General features: G+C 41.7%; 1 protein-coding gene across 3 annotated transcripts in view; it reads right to left on the reverse strand.

Annotated features, from left to right (window-relative positions):
* The window catches only part of LOC109917402, a 78,348-nt gene that overhangs the window by 29,848 nt on the left and 27,415 nt on the right, over window positions 1–21,085 (reverse strand). Inside the window, exons 7-9 of one of the 3 annotated variants that reach the window (XM_048617488.1) lie at window positions 18,738–18,888; window positions 16,870–16,965; window positions 7,251–8,931 (exon numbers count right to left, since the gene is read on the reverse strand). In XM_048617488.1, coding sequence (XP_048473445.1) covers window positions 8,821–8,931; window positions 16,870–16,965; window positions 18,738–18,888 — 358 coding nt within the window. In that variant the 3' untranslated portion in view covers window positions 7,251–8,820. Of the gene's footprint in view, window positions 1–7,250; window positions 8,932–11,164; window positions 13,957–16,869; window positions 16,966–18,737; window positions 18,889–21,085 lie in introns of those variants that run through there. The other 2 variants (XM_048617489.1, XR_007265676.1) reach the window with 2 other exon arrangements.

Raw genomic sequence — 21,085 nt, forward strand, 5'->3', positions numbered from 1 at the left:
AAAATTTACAAGGATGTTGTGAGGGTTCGAGCCATAGGGAAAGGCTGAATAGGCTGTGGCTATTTTCCCTGAAGTGTTGGAGGCTGAGGGGTGACCTTATAGAAGTTTATAAAATCATGAGGGGCATGGATAGGGTAAAAAATAGGCAAAGTCTTTTCTCTGGGTGGAGGAATCTCAAAATAAAAGGCCTGGGTTTAAGGTGAGAGGGGAAAGGGACCAAAGGGGCAACTTTTTCACACAGAGGGTGGTGTGTATCTGGAAATGAGCTGCCAGAGGGAGTGGTGGAGGCTGGTACAATTACAACATTTAAAAGGCATCTGGATGGATTTTTTTTCCTAATTTCATTCACAGGCGTCATTGGCTAGGCAGCATTTATTGCCCATCCCTAATTGCCCAGAGGGCAGTTAAGAGTCAACCACATTGTTGTAGGTCTGGAGTCACATTTAGATCAGACCAGGTAAGGATGGCAGTTTCCTTCCATAAAGGACATTAGTGAACCGGATGGGTTTTTCCCGACAACCAACAATGGATTCATGATCATCATTAGATTCTTAATTCCAGATATTTTATTGAATTCAAATTCCACCATCTGCCATGGTGGGATTCGAACCCAGGTCCCCAAAACATTATCCGGTTCTCTGGATTAACAGTCTAGCGATAATACCACTAAGCCATTGCCTCCCCTATACGAATAGGTATATAGGTATATGAATAGGAAGGGTTTAGAGGGATATAGGCCAATTGCTAGCAAACGGGACTTGACTTATATAGGATTTCTGGTCAGCATGGACGAATTGGACCAAAGGGTCTGTTTCCGTACTGTACATCTCAATGACTTTATGCTGTTTAAGAAGGGCAAAAGAGGAAAACCAGGGAATTACAGACTTGTTAGTCTAACATCTGTGGTAGGGAAACTATTGAAGTCTATAGTCAAGGATTGGATAGTTGAACACCTTAAAAAAAAATTCAGTCAATGCTTGACAGATCTCATTGAAGTATTTGTTGAGGAGACTAAGGCAGTGGGCAGGGGAATGTCCATTGATTTTTAAAAAATTTTGTTAAAAATCAAATCCTTCTGAAAGCCCATAAAATCTCAAATAAGAGACTGTTAACCAAGGTAGATGTCCACAGAATTGAGGGCAAACTGACATGGCTGGGGAATTGACTGAGTAGCAGATAAAAGAAAGTAGAGATAATGGGTAGGTACTCAAATTTGAAGGATATGACCAGAGGTGTCTCACAAGGAGCTGTGTAAGGACCTCAATTATTCATATTATTTATTAACGTGGCATAGAAAGTCGTACATCCAAATGTGCTAATGACACAAAATTAGGTGGTATTGTCGATAGCATAGATGTTAGTGTAAAATTACAAAGGGATATTGATACACTGGTCAAAATTGTGGCAGATGGAGTTCAATGTAAGTGAGTGTGAGGTTAACAATTTTGGACTGAAAAAGAATAGATTAGGATGGCACGAAGTTCATATTCAAAAACAGAAGTTGCTGGAAAAGCTCATCAGGTCTGGCAACATCCATGAAGAGAAATCAGAGTTAATATTTTGGGGCTGGTGACCCTTCCTCAGATCTGAGGCAATGTCAGCGAGGTTAGCCCAGCAGCAAAAGATGGCATCTAAGGATTGGCGACTTTGTTATTGGTTGGGTCTGGCACTGGCAGCAGCAAAGTAATGGTGGAATGGTGTCGCAGTGACATTGACGAGGTGGGTCACATCAAGAGACTCTGGTGCTGGTGGTGGCAGAGGGGAATTGCCCCAGGGGTGAAAGTTGGCGCTTGAGGATCTAAAACTTCAAGGTTAGTTGAGTCTGGCAAGGCGGGAGTGGTTCTGAGCTAGACTTCTCTTTAAGCTATATCTTTTCATTTTTCTCAAACTGGCACCATATTGTGGTGACAAAATGAAAGCTTTTCACTGTATTTTACTGTACTTCTCATTGCAAAATACACAGGACAATGAAATCATTCATTTGAAGTTCTGCTTCTGAATTATTCTGGAGTTGGGTTTGTTGTCTAGTTCCTCCTTAAAACAAGTTAGACAACCCCAACCAGAATGTTATGAATGAATTTGCCCAGGTGTCCCACAATACCAAAGCAGTCAGGTCAATATGAACACAAGCTAGTATCAATGCAAAACAGTCCAAACTTTATTAGGAAACAAGTTCCAATGATCTTTAATACTAAACATATTGTGTCTAATTACTATTTGGCCCCTTAAGTTTACAATATTTCCTGAGTCCTCTTGTAGATTTTAGATAGTCACTCTCTCTCCACCTCTGGATGGTCAGCTGGTGTCTACCTGTTACCATGCTGGTCTCCTCAGAAAGCCTCCAGAAGAGTTAAGACAGAAGTCAGCAGGTGAACCCTATTTTTATACCACCTTAGCTGGTTTTCTGGAACTTGTTTTGGCCAATCAGGGAGACTCACCTAATAGTTTGAAATAGTGTCACTCATTTGGATGGCATGCTACTGCTAGTTTCTTTGCATAGCAGGACCTGGTACCTTTCTGTCTGAGCCCTCTTTTGTTTGGTGGATAAGTTGTTGAGGGTATGTCTATCCAGGATAACTGTTGCCTTTTTTGCAGCGTGTATGGTGCAAGGGTTTTCTGATTTCAGAGTCTAACCTTGCCAATGTACCCAGTATCCCTCGCTGCTTGGCCAAGTTAGCAGTCTGTGTTTTAGCAGCCAGGAGACTCCTACAGATTCTTATACGATTTTCTGTCTTCCAAATTTGCAGACTGATATTATTGATATTCTTTAGATTCTATCATCCCCAACATTGATTACACTTCTGCAAACCTCAAATCTGTAGCTTACATTCTTATTAGAAATAGCTCCCTGTTCCTTGTTACATTCAATGTTAGATGTCAGTTTGAAAAAGCCTGTTCTCCAATTAACCCCTTTACTTCAGGATATTCCTTTATTGCCCATTTGTCATGAACCAGTGTTATCAAGCATTATCAATCAATCACTCCCAGGAGTGGACATCCAAAGAGATTTTGGAGTTCAGCTTAACAGATCTTTAAAATGCCATAAATAGGTGCAGAAAGCAAGCAGGAGACAGAAAGGACTGCAGAAACTGGAAGCCAGAGTTAATAAATGTGGAGCTGGCTAAATACAGGAGGTCAGACAGCATCGGAGGAGCAGGAAGGTCAATGTTTCGGGCCAAAACCCCTTTGACACGACAGGGAGGGGTAGGGGGAAGGGGAGGGGAGACCAGAAATAAATAGAGGGAGGGGGCTGAGGCTGGGGAAAGGTAGGTGGGATGGTGATAGGCGGATGCAGGTAGGAAGTTAGTGTATTGGTCAGTGGGAAGGGTGGAGCAGATAGGTGAGTAGGAAGATGGACAAGTTAGGATTGGTCAGGGAGACAGGAAATGGGATAAGACTGGGAGCAGAGGGATTTTGAAGCTGAAGGCAATATTCAGGCCCTTGGGCACCCAAGGCAAAATATCAGGTGTTGTTTCTCCAGTTTACACATGGCCCCTCTCTGACAGTGGAGGAGACCAAGGATAGACATATCGGCAGGGGAAATGGGAGGGGGGAATTAAAATGGATGGCAACTGGAAGGTCGGGTTGGTTGATGCGTGCAGAGCGCAGATCTCCTGTCCACAGCCTCCAACCTGCTAGAAGTGGCTGGTTCGGGGTTGGCGAACTATCTCCTACCCAAGATCCATGAACCCGACTGTCCCGGTCAAACCATTGTCTCGGCCTGCTCCTGCCCCACCGAGCTCATCTCCTCCTACCTCGACTCCTTTCTTTCCTCTTTAGTCCAGGAACTCACCGCCTATGTTTGGGACACAACCCATGCTCTCCACCTTTTCCAAAACTTTCAATTCCCCAGCCCCAACACCTCATCTTCACCGTGGATATAAAGTTCCTATACACCTGTATTCCCCATAAGGATGGCCCAGAAGTCCTCTGCTTCTTCCTCTCCCATAGGCCCAACCAGTCCTCTCCCCTGACACTCTCATTCGCTTGACAGAACTGGTTCTCACCCTCATCAATTTTTCCTTTGATTCCTCCCACTTCCTACAAACCAGAGGGGTGGCCATGGGCATCCATATGGGCCTGAGCTATGCCTGCCTTTTTGTGAGATTTGTGGAATAGTCCCTCTTCAACAAATACACTGGCACTATCCATCACCTCTTTCTCTGTTATACTGACAATTGTATCGGTGCTGCCTCATGCTCCCGTGAGAAGTTCAACTTCAACTTTGCTAACACCTTTCACCCTGCCCTCAAATTCTCCTGGACCATTTCTGACACCTCCCGCCCCTTCCTGGACCTCTCTGCCTTCAGTTCTGGAAACCAACTCACCACTGACATCCATTTCAAACCCACTGACTCCAACAATTACCTCAACTACACCTCCTCTCACCCACCCTCCTGCAAAAATGCCAGCCTATACTCTCAATTCCTCCGCCTCTGTCACAGCTGGGTCCCAGGATGAGGTGTTCAACTCCAGAACATCCCCGTTATCCTCCTACTTTAGAGACTGTAGTTTCCCCTCCTCTGTAATTAAGGATGCCCTCAACTGCATCTCCTCCATTTCCTGCACTTTTGCCCTCAAAACCCCCTCCCCGCACCAATAATGATTGAGTCCCCTTAGTCCTCACATACCACCCCACCAACCTCTGAATCCAACACATCATCCTCCAACATTTCCACCACCTACAATCAGACCCCACTATCAGAAAGATATTTCCCTCCCCATCCCTATCCACTTTCCATGGGGACCATTCACTCTGCGACTCCCTCGCCAGCTCTACACTCCTCACCAATTTCTCCACTACACGTGGCATCTTGCTCTGCAACACCTACCCCAACACCTCCCCACTCACCTCTGTCCAATGCCCCAAACAATCCTCCCAGATCCGGCAGAGATTCACCTGCACTTCATCCAACTGATCTATTGTATCTGTTGCTTAAAATGTGGTCTTCTCTTACATTGGGGAGACCAAACACAAACTCGGTTCGCTAAGCATCTGCACTCTGTATGCATCAACGAACTCTACCTTCCAATTGCCATCTGCTTTAATTCCCCCTCCCACTCCCACTCCCACTCCCCTGGGTGACATGTCCATCCTTGGCCTCCTCCACTGTCAGATTGAGGCCAAAAATAAACTGGAGGGACAATACCTGATATTTCACCTTGGGAGCTTACAACCCAATGGCCTGAATATTGACTTCACCCCCAGCCTAATCCCATGTCCTGCCTCCTTGACCTGACACAACGTGCCCATCTTCCTTCTGATCTATCCACTCCACCCTTCCCACTGACCAATCCCTACAATCCCCTACCTGTATCCACCTATCACCATCCCACTACCTTTCCCCAGGCCCAGCCCCCTCCCTCTATTTATTTCTGTGCTCCCCCCGCCTCTCCAGACCTGACAAAGCTTTTTGTCCAAAACGCTGACTTTCCTGCTTCTCTGAAGCTGTCTGACCTGCTGTGTTTATCCAGCTCCACGTTTATTGACTCAAAACAATCAAGTAGGCTAATGGAATGCTGGCTTTTATATCTAGAGGACTAAAGTATAGGGATGTAGAAGTTATACTGCAAACATGCAAAATCCTGGTTAGACCCCACTTGGAGTACTGACAGCAGATCTAGGCACCATACCTGAGGAAGGATGTATTGGCCTTAGAGGGAGCACAACATAGATTTACAACAATGATACCTAGGCTTCAGCAATTATGTTACGAGGAGAGATTACACAAAATAGGCCTGTTTTCTTTAGAATTTAAGAGATGATCTGATCAAAGTCTTCAAAATATTAATAGGAAAAGGCAGGCTAGATAAAGATAAACTATTTCTGCTGGTTGGGGATTCTAGAAATGGGGGCATTGTCTGAAAAATAGGGCCGGACCTTTCAGGAGAGATGTTAGGACGCACTGCTACACGCAAAGGGTGAGAGGGGTTTGGAACTCTCTTCCACCATCAGCAGTTGATGCTGAATCAGTTGTTAGTTTTAAATCTGAAACAGATTATTTTTGTTTTGTTAGGCAAAGGTATTAAGGGATATGTGGCAAAGATATTAAGGGATATGTTCCAAAACAGGTATATGGAGTTAGGCCACAGATCAGCCGTGATCTCACTGGATGGTAATAATAGGCTTGAGGGGCTGAATGGCTTACTCCTTTTCCCTAGTTCTTATTTTCCAAAGCCAATGACGTAGGGAAGAGGATGGAAGCTTTGCAATCAAGTGATAGGTATTCCTTCAAAGTCAAGCACATAAACCAGGGGTTTGACCTGTTGTGAACTGTAACCAACTGGGATGATGTCAGCAAAAGAAAAAGACCCGCACCTTCAGTTGAAAAAATGCTGATGGAAATGTGCACTCAGTTTGAAGACCATGTTTGTGAGGAGTTAAACAAGACTGGAAAGTTTGCCTGAGCTACAGGAAGAAGCCCCAGGAAAGCTCCCACTGTGGAAAACTGGGAAAGAAACAGAATAAAATGTAGACTTGATTGGTTCCAGGAGAATTGGATGTTTGTGAGACTGAGCAATGTAATGACATTGCACTCTTATTGAAAGTAGGCTGTGGAATATTTATTTGATAATTTAAAATATAACTTGCCTCCGAAAAGAATATCCTGTTTATTTAATGGTGTTCTTTTTGGATTTGGCTCAGTAGAAGTTTTAAACTGTGAAATCTTATATGACCACCGATAATTAGAAGTTCAAATTTGTTTTGAAAAGTTCCGTCTCCACACAGTGATTGTTTGAAATGAGCATCATTTCAGCTCATCATTAGGCTCAATTCTTTTGGTTACTGCAGCCATATAACAACCTCCACTTTGAGAGGTGCAGGCTGCCTTTAAGTAGCGAGTGGACTCCACACACAATTGCATGAAAGCAAATTACAACACAAGGATTCACTAAAACAAAAGCTATCTCAAAGTAAAGGAAGGAAACAACTATAAATTAGAAGCGTCAATATTCACATAACACAATACATCATTCATTGATAAACAGCACATAATTTCTGTGGAAATTATGGTGGCAATTAAACTTGAGAAATTTACTTCCTTATTGCTGTGTTGTCTAATGACATACAAGGTGAAACAGTCAGGCTGTTCCCTGTTATTGAAAGTACTGCTTATACCGTCTCCAACACTTCACTGGCTGGGAGTAGCACTTGGTTAATAAGTGAGCAGCACATATATCAACCGGAAAGTGTTAATTGCTACGAATGTCACGCTAACCAATTTCACCACTAACTTCCTCCTCATGACTCGTTTCAGGTTTATTTATTGTCACGTATTTTGTTACAAAATACAGTGAAATCTGTCATATAGTACTTGCAGCACTGATATTTCTCTTTCTCCTTGGAAAATGGATTTTGTACTCCTCCGGGTGTGTACCTCATCCCTTCAGAATATAAATATTCATATGACTTACATTTATGTAAAACATTTAAATAGAGAAATGTCTCAAGGCATTAAACTAGAGTGATACATATAAAACCATTTATAGCACTGAGCCACAGAAGGAGCTATCAGGGCAGATCACCAAACATTTGATTAAAGAGGTATATCTTAAGGAGCATTTTAAGGGGAGATAGCTGGAGATGCAGAAAGGCTTTGGAAGAGGATTCCAGGCATTAGGATCAAGACATTGAAAGTACAATCACCAATCTGGTATATGGAAGAAGCCAGAACTTGAGAAGCACACAGATCTTGAAAACGTTTGGGACTGGAGGACGTTGCAGAGGTAGGGAATGGTATAGGAGCTGGAGGATGTTGCAGAGATAGGCAGTGGTATAGGAGCTGGAGGACGTTGCAGAGATAGGCAGTGGTATAGGAGCTGGAGGATGTTGCAGAGATAAGCAGTGGTATAGGAGCTGGAGGATGTTGCAGAGATAAGCAGTGGTATAGGAGCTGGAGGACGTTGCAGAGATAGGCAGTGGTATAGGAGCTGGAGGGCGTTGCAGAGACAGGCAGTGGTATAGGAACTGTAGGGAGGATGTTACAGACATAGGGAGGGTCAAGGTCTTGGAGGGATTTCAAAATAAGAAAGAAGTTTGTAAAATGGAAGTGTCATCAGAAATGGAGTGAAAGTCAGCTAGCTCAAAGGCGATAGGTGAATACAATTCAGTGTGAATTAAGCAGCAAAACTTTGGAATAGCATAAATTGTCAGAGAAACATGGGAGGCTGGGCAGGGGAGCATTGGTACAGTTAAGTCTGGAGTAACAAAGCCATGGATGAGCTGAGGCAGGGTTGCTGTCAAACACTGCTGCAGAAGTATTTTGGTGTGTGGTCACAAGTTCATCCCAAGGTTGAACACAACATTGAGGTTGCAAACAGTCTTACTCAGCTTAAGACAGACACCATGCATGGAAACAGTGAACTGGGAGTAGCATCTATGGCAGCAACCAATAAATACGGACTTCCATCTTCCCAATATTTAGTTGGAGGTAGTTGCTGCTCTTCAACATTGTTTCCTTTGGCAGGAAGAATAGGAAAGCAGCAAATTATTTTAATGGAGAGGGAATACCGGACTCTGAGTACAGGGAATCTGAGAACATGAATCACAAAAAGTTAACATGTTGGTACAGCAAGTAATTAGGAAGGCAAATTGAATATCATCTTTTATCGCAAGGGAGAAAGCTCTAGAGAGCCAGGATGCACAGAACTGGCCAAATAGCCATTTGTGTCTCTCAATAACTTTAGGTTACAAAGGCATGGTTAGTGCAGCTTGCAAATCGAACAGTGGCAGTGTCGGGCAAGTTTATAAAAGTTAAATAAGTCATGTTAGTGTTATGAACCAGTCCAAACCCCCTCAAAATATATTAAGAAGATAGCTTAGACCCAAATGTTTTCATACGTTAAAGGCAAGTGCCAGGCGCTGCATTCTGGATGCAATTCGTTTGAACAGACCACCAGGCTTGAAGCAAAATGCATTTTCTTCCCACACTTTAGTTAAAATACAAAAGAAAGAAGAAACTGGAATAAATTAATTCCATTGGAAAAAATTAAATATATTAGAAAACTTAACAGAACAACAGATCATTTAACTACTAAATAGCAACTGTTCCAATACTGTAGCATCCCATAAACACATTCCTGGCAAAGGCAAATTCAGTTAAATTGATTGCCTCACATACAATTCTCCAGTCCAGGAGGAAAAACATCAAGAGAAAGCTCAGAGTCAGAGTAGCAGGGAGAGATATACTGCAGCTTCTAAACCCAGCTTCAAGACCCCAGCAACTGCTACTGAAAAACTAAAACTAAAAATCCTGGTTCAGTGGGAGCTTGGCCCCACCCATTCAGGCTGCTTCTATTGTTTCAACTTAAAAAAACACCAAGGCCTCACAAACTTCTAACTTTATTGGCTTCGAGTAGACCGATTGGGACCTCTGTCTCAACCTTTCTTCTTTAAATAAAACACTGGACAAAATATACCTCTTAAAGCCATAGTATGATCACATTAGTGATGGTGTGAAAATATAGAAGCTCATCATGGGATCAAATATGACATAAAGATTGTATACGGTCTGTTTCAGCCTGAGGGCATTGCAAGGGAGAGGGACAGAGCTGGGAGCATGGTTTGTGGTGAGGACTGCAGATAATGGCTTCTATTTACTCAATATTTAATTGAAATAAGTTTCTGCTCATCGGTATTATATGTCAGATAAGCAGTGTGACATTTTGGAAATATTGAGGATCAGGAAGAGTGGAGGTGAGGTAGAGACAGTGTTGGTCAGCAAACACTTGGAAACTGAGGTGTTTTTTAAACAACATTGCTGAGAGGCAACATGTAGATGAGAAATAGGAGGGGCCAAAGATAATCCTTAGGTAGAGGTTTGAAGAAGCAAGAGAAGAAGTTCCAGATGATACTCACTACTGTTAGGTAGCTAAGAATGGAAACAGGTCAGTGAAATCTCACTCAGCTGGATGATGGTGGAAAAGCATTGGAAGAGGATGGTGTGATCAACCAAGTTAAAGCTGTAGACAAGTCAAGGAGGGATAGCTTTTTCTTATCATGGTCACATAGGATGTAATTTGTGACTCTGATAAGATCTGTTCCTGCTCTGTGGCAAGGGTGAAAACCTGGAGAAAGTCAACAAATATGTTTTTTGGAAATACAAGTGCAGATTTGGGAGCAGCATCCCAAATGAGCTTGGAAATGGAGGTTGGACATGGGCAGTAGTTTGCAAGTACACGTGGGTGAAGAGGAGATTTGTTTGAAGAGAGGTGATGAAAGTAGAGTAGAAGTGTGGGATGAGTTGGTAGATACTAGAGGAATCATTAACACTATCAGCCAACATAAAACCCAGGAAGAGAAACCAAATAATGAACAGTATGGTAAGAGTAGGAGTAAGGAGCATGACCTCAGTCTCATGTACAAGATAACGCCAGACAGCATTCATAGGAGTTGGAATAGAATCTAGAGGAAGACCTAAGTTTATGGGGGCAGTGGGGAACATTCGGGGAAATTTGTCCCAATGGGATAAGAGAAGGCATGGAAGTGGAAGAGCAGATGAATGGATGATCTCAATCAACATGTTAGAGATGTTCATGAGATCCTGGCCTCATTATCAGAGGGATATGCGAAAGAAGCAGGGAAGGATGGTTTAAGAAGTTGTCTTAGTGTTGAAGATTTGCTATTTTTGCTTTTCAAGATGATTTTTGAATTGCAGAAACTATAAGAGAAGCAACCAATCTCAATATTTGCTTTAGTTTACTTGAGTATTCCTGAAAAAGGCATTACTAGGAGGAATGAACCAGAGAATGGCTGTCACATATTTTGTTGAGTTGAAACAGGTGCTGTGTGAACATATTCTTTTGTCTACAAAGCAAAGGCCATTACTAATCAGAGTTAACAGGTCTAATTTAAAATTTAAGCAAAGCTTGACTGTTAACTGTCAATTGCTTTTAATGGGTCCATTCGCTATGGCAACATCTCTACCGGAGTCCACCTGACAACTAGTCAGATTCTCCTCCCATGTAGTACAGATGTTGGTTTTCTCCTTAAAATGGTATTCTTGCAAATTGCCCTGGTGAAAGCAAGATGAAAAACTTCGACAAAAGGCGTCTTTTTTTCAGCAACACTTACATTCTGTGCCACCAAACGGGGGCTATCTGTATACTTGAAACTCCATACAGTTCATTGATCCTACTATATCAGCCATCATAGAAACACTGATTTTCAAATTAATGTAATAGATTTATTTTGACAAAAGGTAGTGATAATATTTTGAAAGACAATTCCCTTCCCAATCTCTGTTCAGGCACATCATTCTATATAATCTCCATAAGTACGTCAGGTGCAACAATGTTGACTGCTAAAGTCTTTGAAGCTATAGTCAATAGTGAACCTTGGTAAGCTTACAGGAAGCAGACATATGATAGGATCAATGCCATTTAGAAGTCTTGCGCTCTATCCTGACTTGGAACAAATCACTGTTTCTTCATTGGCACTGGGTGAAAATCCTGGAACTCGCTCCCTAACAGCAATGTGGGCCTATCCTTACCAGAATGACTATAGCGGTTAACTCATCATTAATGCCTCAAGGGAATTAGAAACAGACAACAACACTGGTTTTGCCAGAGAAGGTCGCACACTAAGAACAAATAAAATAAATGAGTTGGCACACAAATACAGGGGAGGTAAGTGGCAAGGCCACACCCACTAGGCACCAGTCCTGTGATCACCCACACTAATTCAATCCTTCACGGACCACCCACCAGCAATATGATTTTTTTTTAAAAAACACTTTCCTTTCCCATTGTCAAACTTTCTTCTGGAATAAAAACTCCACAAGATTTAGGCAACAAGTATTCTCACTAAAACATATTGTATTTCTCATACATTTCAAGTTTTTTTGCAATAAAGCCACTCTTACAGTGGCACAATCTGCAAGATCTAGACTATCCCTTCCAGTGTGAATGTTACCACACTCTCAAATTGCATGGGGACAGCAGAATTACTGGATGAGTAATTCAGACCCAAGGGGTTCAGAAGCCATTGTTCCAATCTGACAACTCGAAATTGGTTGAGTAAAAAACTGGAAGTATAAAACTAGATATCAGTGAAAGACAAACTGTCATTAAAACACAACCAGTTCATAAACATCCTCTTGAGAAGAAATCTGCCACCAACATGCTGTTTGGTCCATATGTAACTTCAGGGCCACTGCAATGTGGATAATTTACTGGTCCCCTGAAAAACCACAGCAAGCTCACAAAACAGGGCACTAATAATGCTCATGAAGTTCCAATCTTTTTGAAACAAGATGTAAATAATCCAAACAGGGAATGGGCCATACTAGAGCTGGTTTTGGGGAATGAGTCCAGCCAGGTGATCAAAGTTTCAGTCGGGCAGAATTTCGAGAACAGTGACCATAATTCTGTAAGCTTTCAGTTACTTATGGTAAGGATAAGAGCAGCCTTTGGGTGAAAGTGCTAAATTGGGGGAAGGCGAACTACTACAATATTAGGCAGGAATTTGGGAATATAGGTTGGGATGACTGTTTAAGGAGTCTTTTGAAGGCCAGTTGATTAGAGTTGAAAACTAGCACATTCCTAGGAAAATGAACATAGAACAGTACAGCACAGGAATGGGCCCTTTATTGATCCCTTCTGCCTGCCCTTGCTACATATTGCTCCATTCCTTGCATACTCATGTGCTTATCTAAACATCCCTTGGCCTCTTACTAGCTCACTGTGGATCCCATGTGACTTCACATTTTGTGTCAGCCTGCCACAAGGGACCTTGTCAAAGGCCTTGCTACAGTCCATATAGACAACATCTACCACCCTGCCCTTGATCACCTTTGTCATTTCCTCAAAAAGCTCAACTGAGTTTGTGAGACATGAACTTTCCCATACATATAGATAGGCTGGTGACTTTGCAAAGAAATGGCAGATGGAGTTTAATGCAGACATGCGAGGTGATTCAATTTGGAAGATTTAATGCAGGAGGGAAATACACAGTAAACGGCAGAACCCTTAGTAGCATACAGAGGATCTAGGCATACAGGGTCCACAGTTCCCTGAAACGACAACACATGTCAGTATGGCACATGGCATGCTTACCTTCATCAGTCAGGGCAGACAGTACAAAAATTGGCAATTGTTGCAACTCTATAGAACTTTAATAGGCCACATTTGGAATATTGTGTACAGTTCTAGTTGCTACACTACAAGAAGAATGTGGAGACTTTGGGAGTGCAGAAATGGTTTACTAGGATGTTGCTTGGTTTATCTATTATCTATGAGGAAATACTGCACAAACTTGGTTTGTTTTCACTTGAACATCAAGGGATGAGGGCAACCTGATAGAAGTTTACAAAATTATGACAGGCATTGATAGAATGGATAATCAGAATCTGTTTCCCAGGGTAGAAATATCAATTACTAAGGAATTTATGTTTAAGGCAAAAGGGGGTAAGTTTAAAGGAGATACAGGAGGCAAGTTTTTTTTTTAAAAGAGCGTGGTAAGTACATGGAATGCACTGCCAGGGAGGTGGTAGAGGCAGATACAATAGCAACATTTAAGAGGCATCTTGACAGATACGCGAATAGGGAGGGAAAAGCGGAATATGCAACATGTAGAAACAAAAGGCTTTTAATTTATAAAGGCATTATGTGTCAGTGTAGACCTTGTGGGCCAAAGGACCTGTTCCTATGCTGTGCTGTTCTTTGTTCTTTTAGTTTCTAGAAATTTCTAAAGTAATCACCTGGCTTCAAATTTTCTATTTTTAAACAAAAGCTCTATTTTCCACTGAAGTCGTTTGTGCAAGGATGCTGATGTTTATATTCAACTTACAACTAATTTCCCTCCACAATCAAATTTTCACATTTCTGATGTACTGAATAAGGACGTCAGCTGCATCTGTCCTACTATTAATTTGAGTTTGGTGACTTCAGCAGCACCTTGAGACCCACTATCAGTCCACTTGCTAGAAGAGCAGCCACAGCACACAGTACTGGTCCCTGGAAAGTGAAAAAGACAAAATAAATCACTCCCATTTCAGCACCAGAGTCAGTACAGGGTGAATTAAAGAGTAAAACTCTGGTCCCAGTGTTCCCATCAAAGACTCCCAGCACAGGGTTAGATACAGGGAAAAGCTTCCTTTATACTGTCCACATCAAACACTCTCAGGACAAGGACAGCGCAGGATTTAATACAGAATATTTTCTTTTCAACCTTTTCCCTCGCCTGAGGCACAATGCTCCTCGTGTTAAACTACCCCAGTCGTCCCTCTCATGACAGAGCTGCCTTATGGTCCTCTGGGACTAAGGAGACTTTACATACTTTTCCAGATGTAAACTGGCTGTCGTATGTTATTTAAGATGTTCAAAATAAGGAATGTATATTTACAATGTTTCTTTAAGCATGTATTAAAAATACAGAAAATTGGAAGCTTATTCCTTTGCATAATTGATCACCATGACGTGGTGCAGCTGTGGGCCCCCCTGTGCTCATGCATTAGTGAAGGTGAGATCTGGAGTGGAATGGAAGCTCAGTGATTAGCACTGCTCCCTCTCAGTTTGATTCCACCCTCAGGCGACTATGTGGAGTTTGCACATTCTCCATGTCTGTGTGGGCTTCCTCTGGGTGTCCAGTTTCCTCCCATAGTCAAAGATGTGCAGGTTAGGTGGATTAACCTAAATGTGGGGTTACATGGAAAGGATGGGAGAGCTGGGTCTGGGTCTGGGTGAGATGCTCTTCAGCGGGCTGGTGAGGACTTGACGGGCCGAACGGCCTGCTTCTACCCTGTAAGGATTCTGTGATGGCTTAGTGTGTACATTGCAGAATTCCAGAAATACTGGTCAACCAAGGGACTTGTAAAACAGAGGAACTGAAAAAAACAAGCACTGTTAAAGAGACAGTTCTCAAAAAGTTAACTGACTGGATGATGATAAATTCCATGAATTAGATCAGCTTTCATTGTGTTGTGAGAGATGGACATAATGATAATGGATGCACTGGTCCATATATTTCAAAATTCTATAGATCCAGAATAGGTTGCTGTACACTGGAAGGTAGCAAATGTAACCCTCCTAAATAAAGAAGAAATAAGGAGAATAGAGAAGTACAGACCAGTTACTTAGACATCAGTTGTAGACAAAATGTTAGAATCTCTCATAGATGATGTGATGATGACTGGACACTTAGAAAATAAAGTCAAAATTAGGCAGAGCCAAGCTGGATTTATGAAAGGAAAATTGCATTTGACAAGTCTGTTGGGAGTATTTTGTGAATGTTATTGTAGCATATTTGGTGTATTGGATTTTCAGAAGGCTTTTGCTAAGGTCTTCCTCATGAGGTTAGTGAATAAACGTAGAGCACATAGGACTGGCAGTATGGATTGAGAATTGGTTAACAGTCAGAAAGCAGAAAGCAGGAATAAAAGACCATTCTCATGATGATAGACTGTTACTTGAGGGTCAATGCTCGATCCACAGCTGTTCACAACCTATATAAATAATTTGGATTGGAGACCAAATGTAATATTTCCAAACGTACCGATGGATGGCAATGTAAATGCAACGAAGATGCCAGCAGGCTTCAACCAGACTTGGACAGGCTAATTGAAGTGAAAAGGTTGGATTGCAGTAAATGGAATACAAGGTGAATAAGTGTGAAATTATTCATTTCAGTAGAAAACAAGCAGCAAGATGTTTCTTAAATTGTTAAGGACCATGTCTTTTCACTTTTGAGTCTTAAAACTATTGACTGTGTTGAGAAAGAACTGTTTTTCAAAAACAGGGATTTTCCAGGGTTGCTGCATAATTTCATAGCAAGAGACATTTTACAAGTGCATCAGCTGCTCTGTGTCTCTTACAAATCAGTGGAAGCATCCAGATAAAACAACATTAAGTGGGTTGGTCAGCCAAACGGGGATTATTTCAACATCAGAACCAGGAAGCAAAGACACTGAACTCCAGTTTCTTCTACCTTTGCCAATAATTGATCTTTTTCTAATTTGTTTGTTTGTGTATGTGTGTGTGCGTGTGCATGTGTAAGGAGCGTTTATAAGGGGATTAAAGTTTTACCTGTAACTATTGTCTAGTTACTTGTCGTTAATAATAATAGTTCAGTACACAACCTGGTCTGTGCTTTCTATCAGCTTGGGTCTTGAAGTCATGTAAATTGGGGAAATGCTGTGTCCCTTAAACAAAAACTTTAAAATTCGGCATGACTTTATCCATGTATAGGTACATCTGCAGACCAAGGACAGCCAAGTGAAAAATCCACACTTCCAGAACAAGATCTGAACAAGTTTTCAAACTAACAATAATATAAGGACACTTAGACTTTGTAGTTGTAAATGTTACCATCCCTATCTGTGTGTAACTAATATTGCTTCTATCCAATATTTTCTACTTTTACTTGTAGCATATGACAGCTTTATTTGCGAAAAAAGGGAATGTCATGTTATGACCTTTAAGTGATGTCCCTTTAACAGATCAACATGCAAATGAACCAAGTACTTAGATTTTGATGCATGATGACAAGGTGTCTGCACTGTAATAGACAAGGCATAGGCTGTGTCTGGAGGTTACTCTGTATTGTATATATTAGTTTAGCTGTAATAACCCCATGCAAACAGAATCCATGTACCTCATTTGTGTTATCTTTACATGATTCAAGAATATCAATGTATATGGTACTGTACCCCATCAAGAGTCAGTGTATATGAAGCTGTGAATGGAACTGTATCCTAACAACAGAAACCGTAAATGGAACTGTATCCTAACAAAGAGCAACACTTTCAGGAAAGAAGGGTAAATATACCTGTAACAGCTAGAGACATCTGTAAATGTGGTATACAACTTCGGATTTCGCTTAAATTGAAATCAATGTCCGAGCACCAATAATGTCTTAATAGAGTTACTTACCCAGCCACCCATTTGTGAGATCCAAGGAACAACAATCTTCAGAATAAATACTTCAACCCATTTCTTAAAAATAACAAAGGATTCTGACTCCAAAATCTTAAAAAAACAGAAACAGATAAATTATTCACTGTTGTCTGCTATTGCTCCATGCTCAAAATGTCTTAAGTCAGGTCACAGCCTGAAACTAAGTTATTAATGACATTGTGCCCTTCATCCCAACCCTGGAATTATTCTCCAGTGCCTTTCTTGCTGAAGAGAACTGTTTCTGTATACCATCAAAACCAGAGCTTCCCCAGTAAGGCTAGTCTTCTATCTCTGTTACCTCTAGATTGTCCGAGGATCTTTACTTAATCATTATCCCTCCTTCCTCCTATAAAGGACATAAGAAACAGGGGCAGGAATAGGCAATTGAGCCTCTTAAGCCTGCTCCACCAAGTAATATGATCATGGCTGACCTGCACATTCCCCAGGCCATTCCCCATAATCATTTAACCCATTACTAATTAAGAATCTGTCTATCTCCTCCAATTTATTCAGTATTCCAGCATCCATCAGCACTATACATGCTGTCATTGTGACATCATCAAGAGACATATGACCATCTTCCATATGTAGACTGACAACACCTTTACTGCTCCTTTTCATATATTTCATAAAATCCCTACAGTGTGGAAACAGACCCTTCGGCCCAACAAGTCCACCCAGGCCCATCCCTCAATAACCTACCTACTCTACACATCCCTGAACATATTCAGGCAATTTAGCATGGCCAATGCACCTAGCCTGCACATCTTTGGACTGTGGGAGGAAACCGGAGCACCTGGAGGAAATCCACACAGACACGGGGAGAATGTGCAAACTCCAGACAGACAGTCGGCCGAAGGTGGAATCGAACCCGGATCCCTAGTGCTGTGAGGCAGCAGTGCTAACCACTGAGCCACCGTGCCGCCCCCGTTCCGTTGTCAGGATGCATGAATGACCTCTAACCTTTGCTGATCTACAATACTTAAACTTTTGTTGGCCCCCATCATGAACTCCATATCCCCTGCCAATGATAACACTCCCCTACTGGGCACCATGTCAGGGTAAATCAGACACTTTAGCTAAATCAGAATGCTTTAGCATTCTGTTTGATTTGAAATGCAGCATCTGACCCCTTATCCTTCCCAAGACCAAGACCAAGTTATTACCACCACAGTTCTGAACTGGCCCATTCTCCAGGGCAGAGGGCCTGCCCATTCCTCAGGTTACAGGAACCCCTCCCCACCTCCCCCCAATTACCCGGGTATATGATGCACCCATTAGGCAGAGTGTAGTGATCATTCAACAGGCAGAGTACAATGCATGTTGTGTTGATTACTTTCTTCAGCCATACATCCTCCACCCTCTATAAATTTCTGCTCACCAAAATCTCTCTTGCCCTTCCTTGGCCTATTAATCCAATGCACTTGTCCTTGTTAATTTATATTGGTTCCGGATTCTATAATACATCCTCAGGGGACATTTAACACTGGTTAAATACAGTAAAGTTTTCTCTAAATTGTCTTATCATGCTTTCCCATAGCATTAGCCAGGTACAGAACCAGTCCATTACCCAGGTACAGTTCCCATCTGTTCCTGAGGTATAGCACATTACCCCATTACAGTACTGTTTATTACCACCACAGTTCTGAACTGGCCCATTCTCCAGGGCAGAGGACATGCCCATTCCCCAGGTTACAAGAACCCTCCCCCACTCCTCCCTCCCCCAATTACCCGGGTATATGATACACCCATTAGGCAGAGTGTAGTGAACATCCAACAGGCAGAGTACAATGTATGTTGTGTTGATTGCTTTCTGCATTTTTGATTGAATGAAGAGTACTCACTGCAGGCAGAAATAATTTTGCCAGCTGGAAGAAAAGAAAGACAGGAGCAGCTTTCCCAGCTCCTGTAGCGACTTTTCGACTGAAGATGGTGTTTGACAAGGACTGTAGAATGTGTAGTGGGTTGGAGCTCTTCAGGAGGGGCCCAAACACCCTGGAACACAAACAGAAACAATAGACTTGTGGCCTTTACCTGACCCACCCCAAACTTCCATTCCAAGAGAGGGTCAGTGAAGTCTCCTTGTTCTACGCTGTAACATGTAGCAGCTTTAAAGAGAAGGTGTAAGATTCTGGACCAACAACTGGTTGCACATTTGCAGAGTTGAATCACAGAGTTGGAACTGAAACAGTGATTGAATTTCTGTGGGGGTTCTCCCGATTTCCCACAGGCCACAAAAACCTCAGGGGAAAGTCTACTGAAAGTAACAAAAATGACCACTGACTCAAGGTTTGTAAAGGATGTGTGAGGAGCACCCAGAAGTTCACAGCATGACTTCCAGATGCTGCAGTTGGACTTGATTATCGTGAAGTGAATGAGATTGAAGGCCAAAAGCAGCATGTGACAAACACCAGGCAGTATCTGCTAGGGTATTGCCAGGGTTGGAGGGTTTGAGCTATAGGGAGAGGCTGAATAGGCTAGGGCTACTTTCCCTGCAGCGGAGATTGAGGGGTGACCTTAAAGAAGTTTATAAAATCATCAGGGGCATGCCGGGGTAGGGGAGTCCAAAGCTACATTTAAAAGGTATCTGGATGGGTGTATGAATAGGAAGGGTTTAAGAAGGATATGGGCCAAATGCTAGCAAATTGTACTAGATTAGGATACCTGGTTGGCATGGACAAGTTGGACCAAAGGGTCTGTTTCCATGCTGTACAACTCTATTATACAGTCACATTAGTTTTTTTTAAACCAACTGTGTTTAGGTCCTGTATCATTCTAACTTGCTGAAATTCTGCATGTTTCATTCTTTAAAGCTAGAGAAAAAATACCCCAAACTGAAACGGATCTGAGGGTTTGGTTCAGACTGTGTGAAAGTTCCCTTTTTATATCAGAGTGCTCAAATATGTGCAAAATCCAGTGTCCACTAACTTGCCCAGTTGTGAAAGAGTGTGGCTTAGTCCCCTTTGCTGAAGGAAATAGCTTGAAAACTGATAGTGTAATGTTTTATAAATTCAATGGTTTTATCTAAGAAGTTATAGTAGAAGATCTACTATTTATTGTTATTTAAAATTTACTTATACAGCTTTGTACTGAAGAATTGTGACCTCAAAGAGTTGAGGCAAGAGTTGGAATATTTAAATATATTATATCAGTTATTTTTTGATTATTAATGAATTATTTTCATTATTTGAGAATAAAATTTTGGTTGATATTTTAAACTAAAGTAGGTCTGACCCTCTGCTCCTATGATGTTGCTTGGCCTGCTGTGTTCATCCAGCTCTGCACCTTGTTGTCTCGGATTCTCCAGCATCTGCAGTTCCTACTATCTCTGACCTGATGCTCTTTTGTTATCATAGATCAGAATGTGAGGTAATTGAAACAGTCCAAAGCTGAAAGAAATGAATGTACAGGGTGTCAGATTCATCTTCCTTGTCTCACCAAAAGGCTGTGAAGGTTTGAGATGCAGGACCTTACCACTGGGAGTGATTTGACCCAAATTATTCCCAGAGAGGGAGGTTTGAAAAGAGTCAGAAACCTTTCATGCAGAATCATGAATTTATGGAGCAGAGAGAAAAAAAAACTTGTGTGAAGGATCAAAGATCAAAACATAAGGGGTTAATAGAGGGAAAGTTACGCTAAAAGCTACTTTTCAGTGAAATGCACAGCTGCCTGTACTTTTTTGAAAAAGGGACAAAGCAAGCACTCAAACACAGGATGGCTAACTCACTGCATTAACAATGTGAAATTGCAGGTAAAAATTACACATGCCTAAAAAAAGGACGCTGAGAATTTGCATGCTCACACTTGCACATAAGCTACTTTCTTGGTTAAATAAAATCCCAATCAGATAAAAGGAACGTTAGGCTCCAAATTTATCTTGCTGGATGAGATGCCTTGCTTAAGCAAATTGAGCACATGTGTCTTTCTCACTCTAATTCAAGGAATAAATTCAAAAAATTACATTTTTTGGAAATTTAATGGAAACCCTATATATAATAGGTGGCCCTTTCACCAAATATGGGAAAATGATGCAGGTGGTATATCATTCATTTGATCAACGACTGATCATCTTCCATGTAATAGTTAATTATATTTGTAAAGAGTATTTGGGATTGTGTACAGTCAGAGATGTACAAGATGGAAACAGATCCTTTGGTCCAATTCATCCATGCTGACCAGATATCCTAAATTA

The sequence above is a fragment of the Rhincodon typus genome, chromosome 37 (assembly GCF_021869965.1).
Source record: "Rhincodon typus isolate 14 chromosome 37, sRhiTyp1.1, whole genome shotgun sequence".
Taxonomy (NCBI): Eukaryota; Metazoa; Chordata; class Chondrichthyes; order Orectolobiformes; family Rhincodontidae; genus Rhincodon; species Rhincodon typus.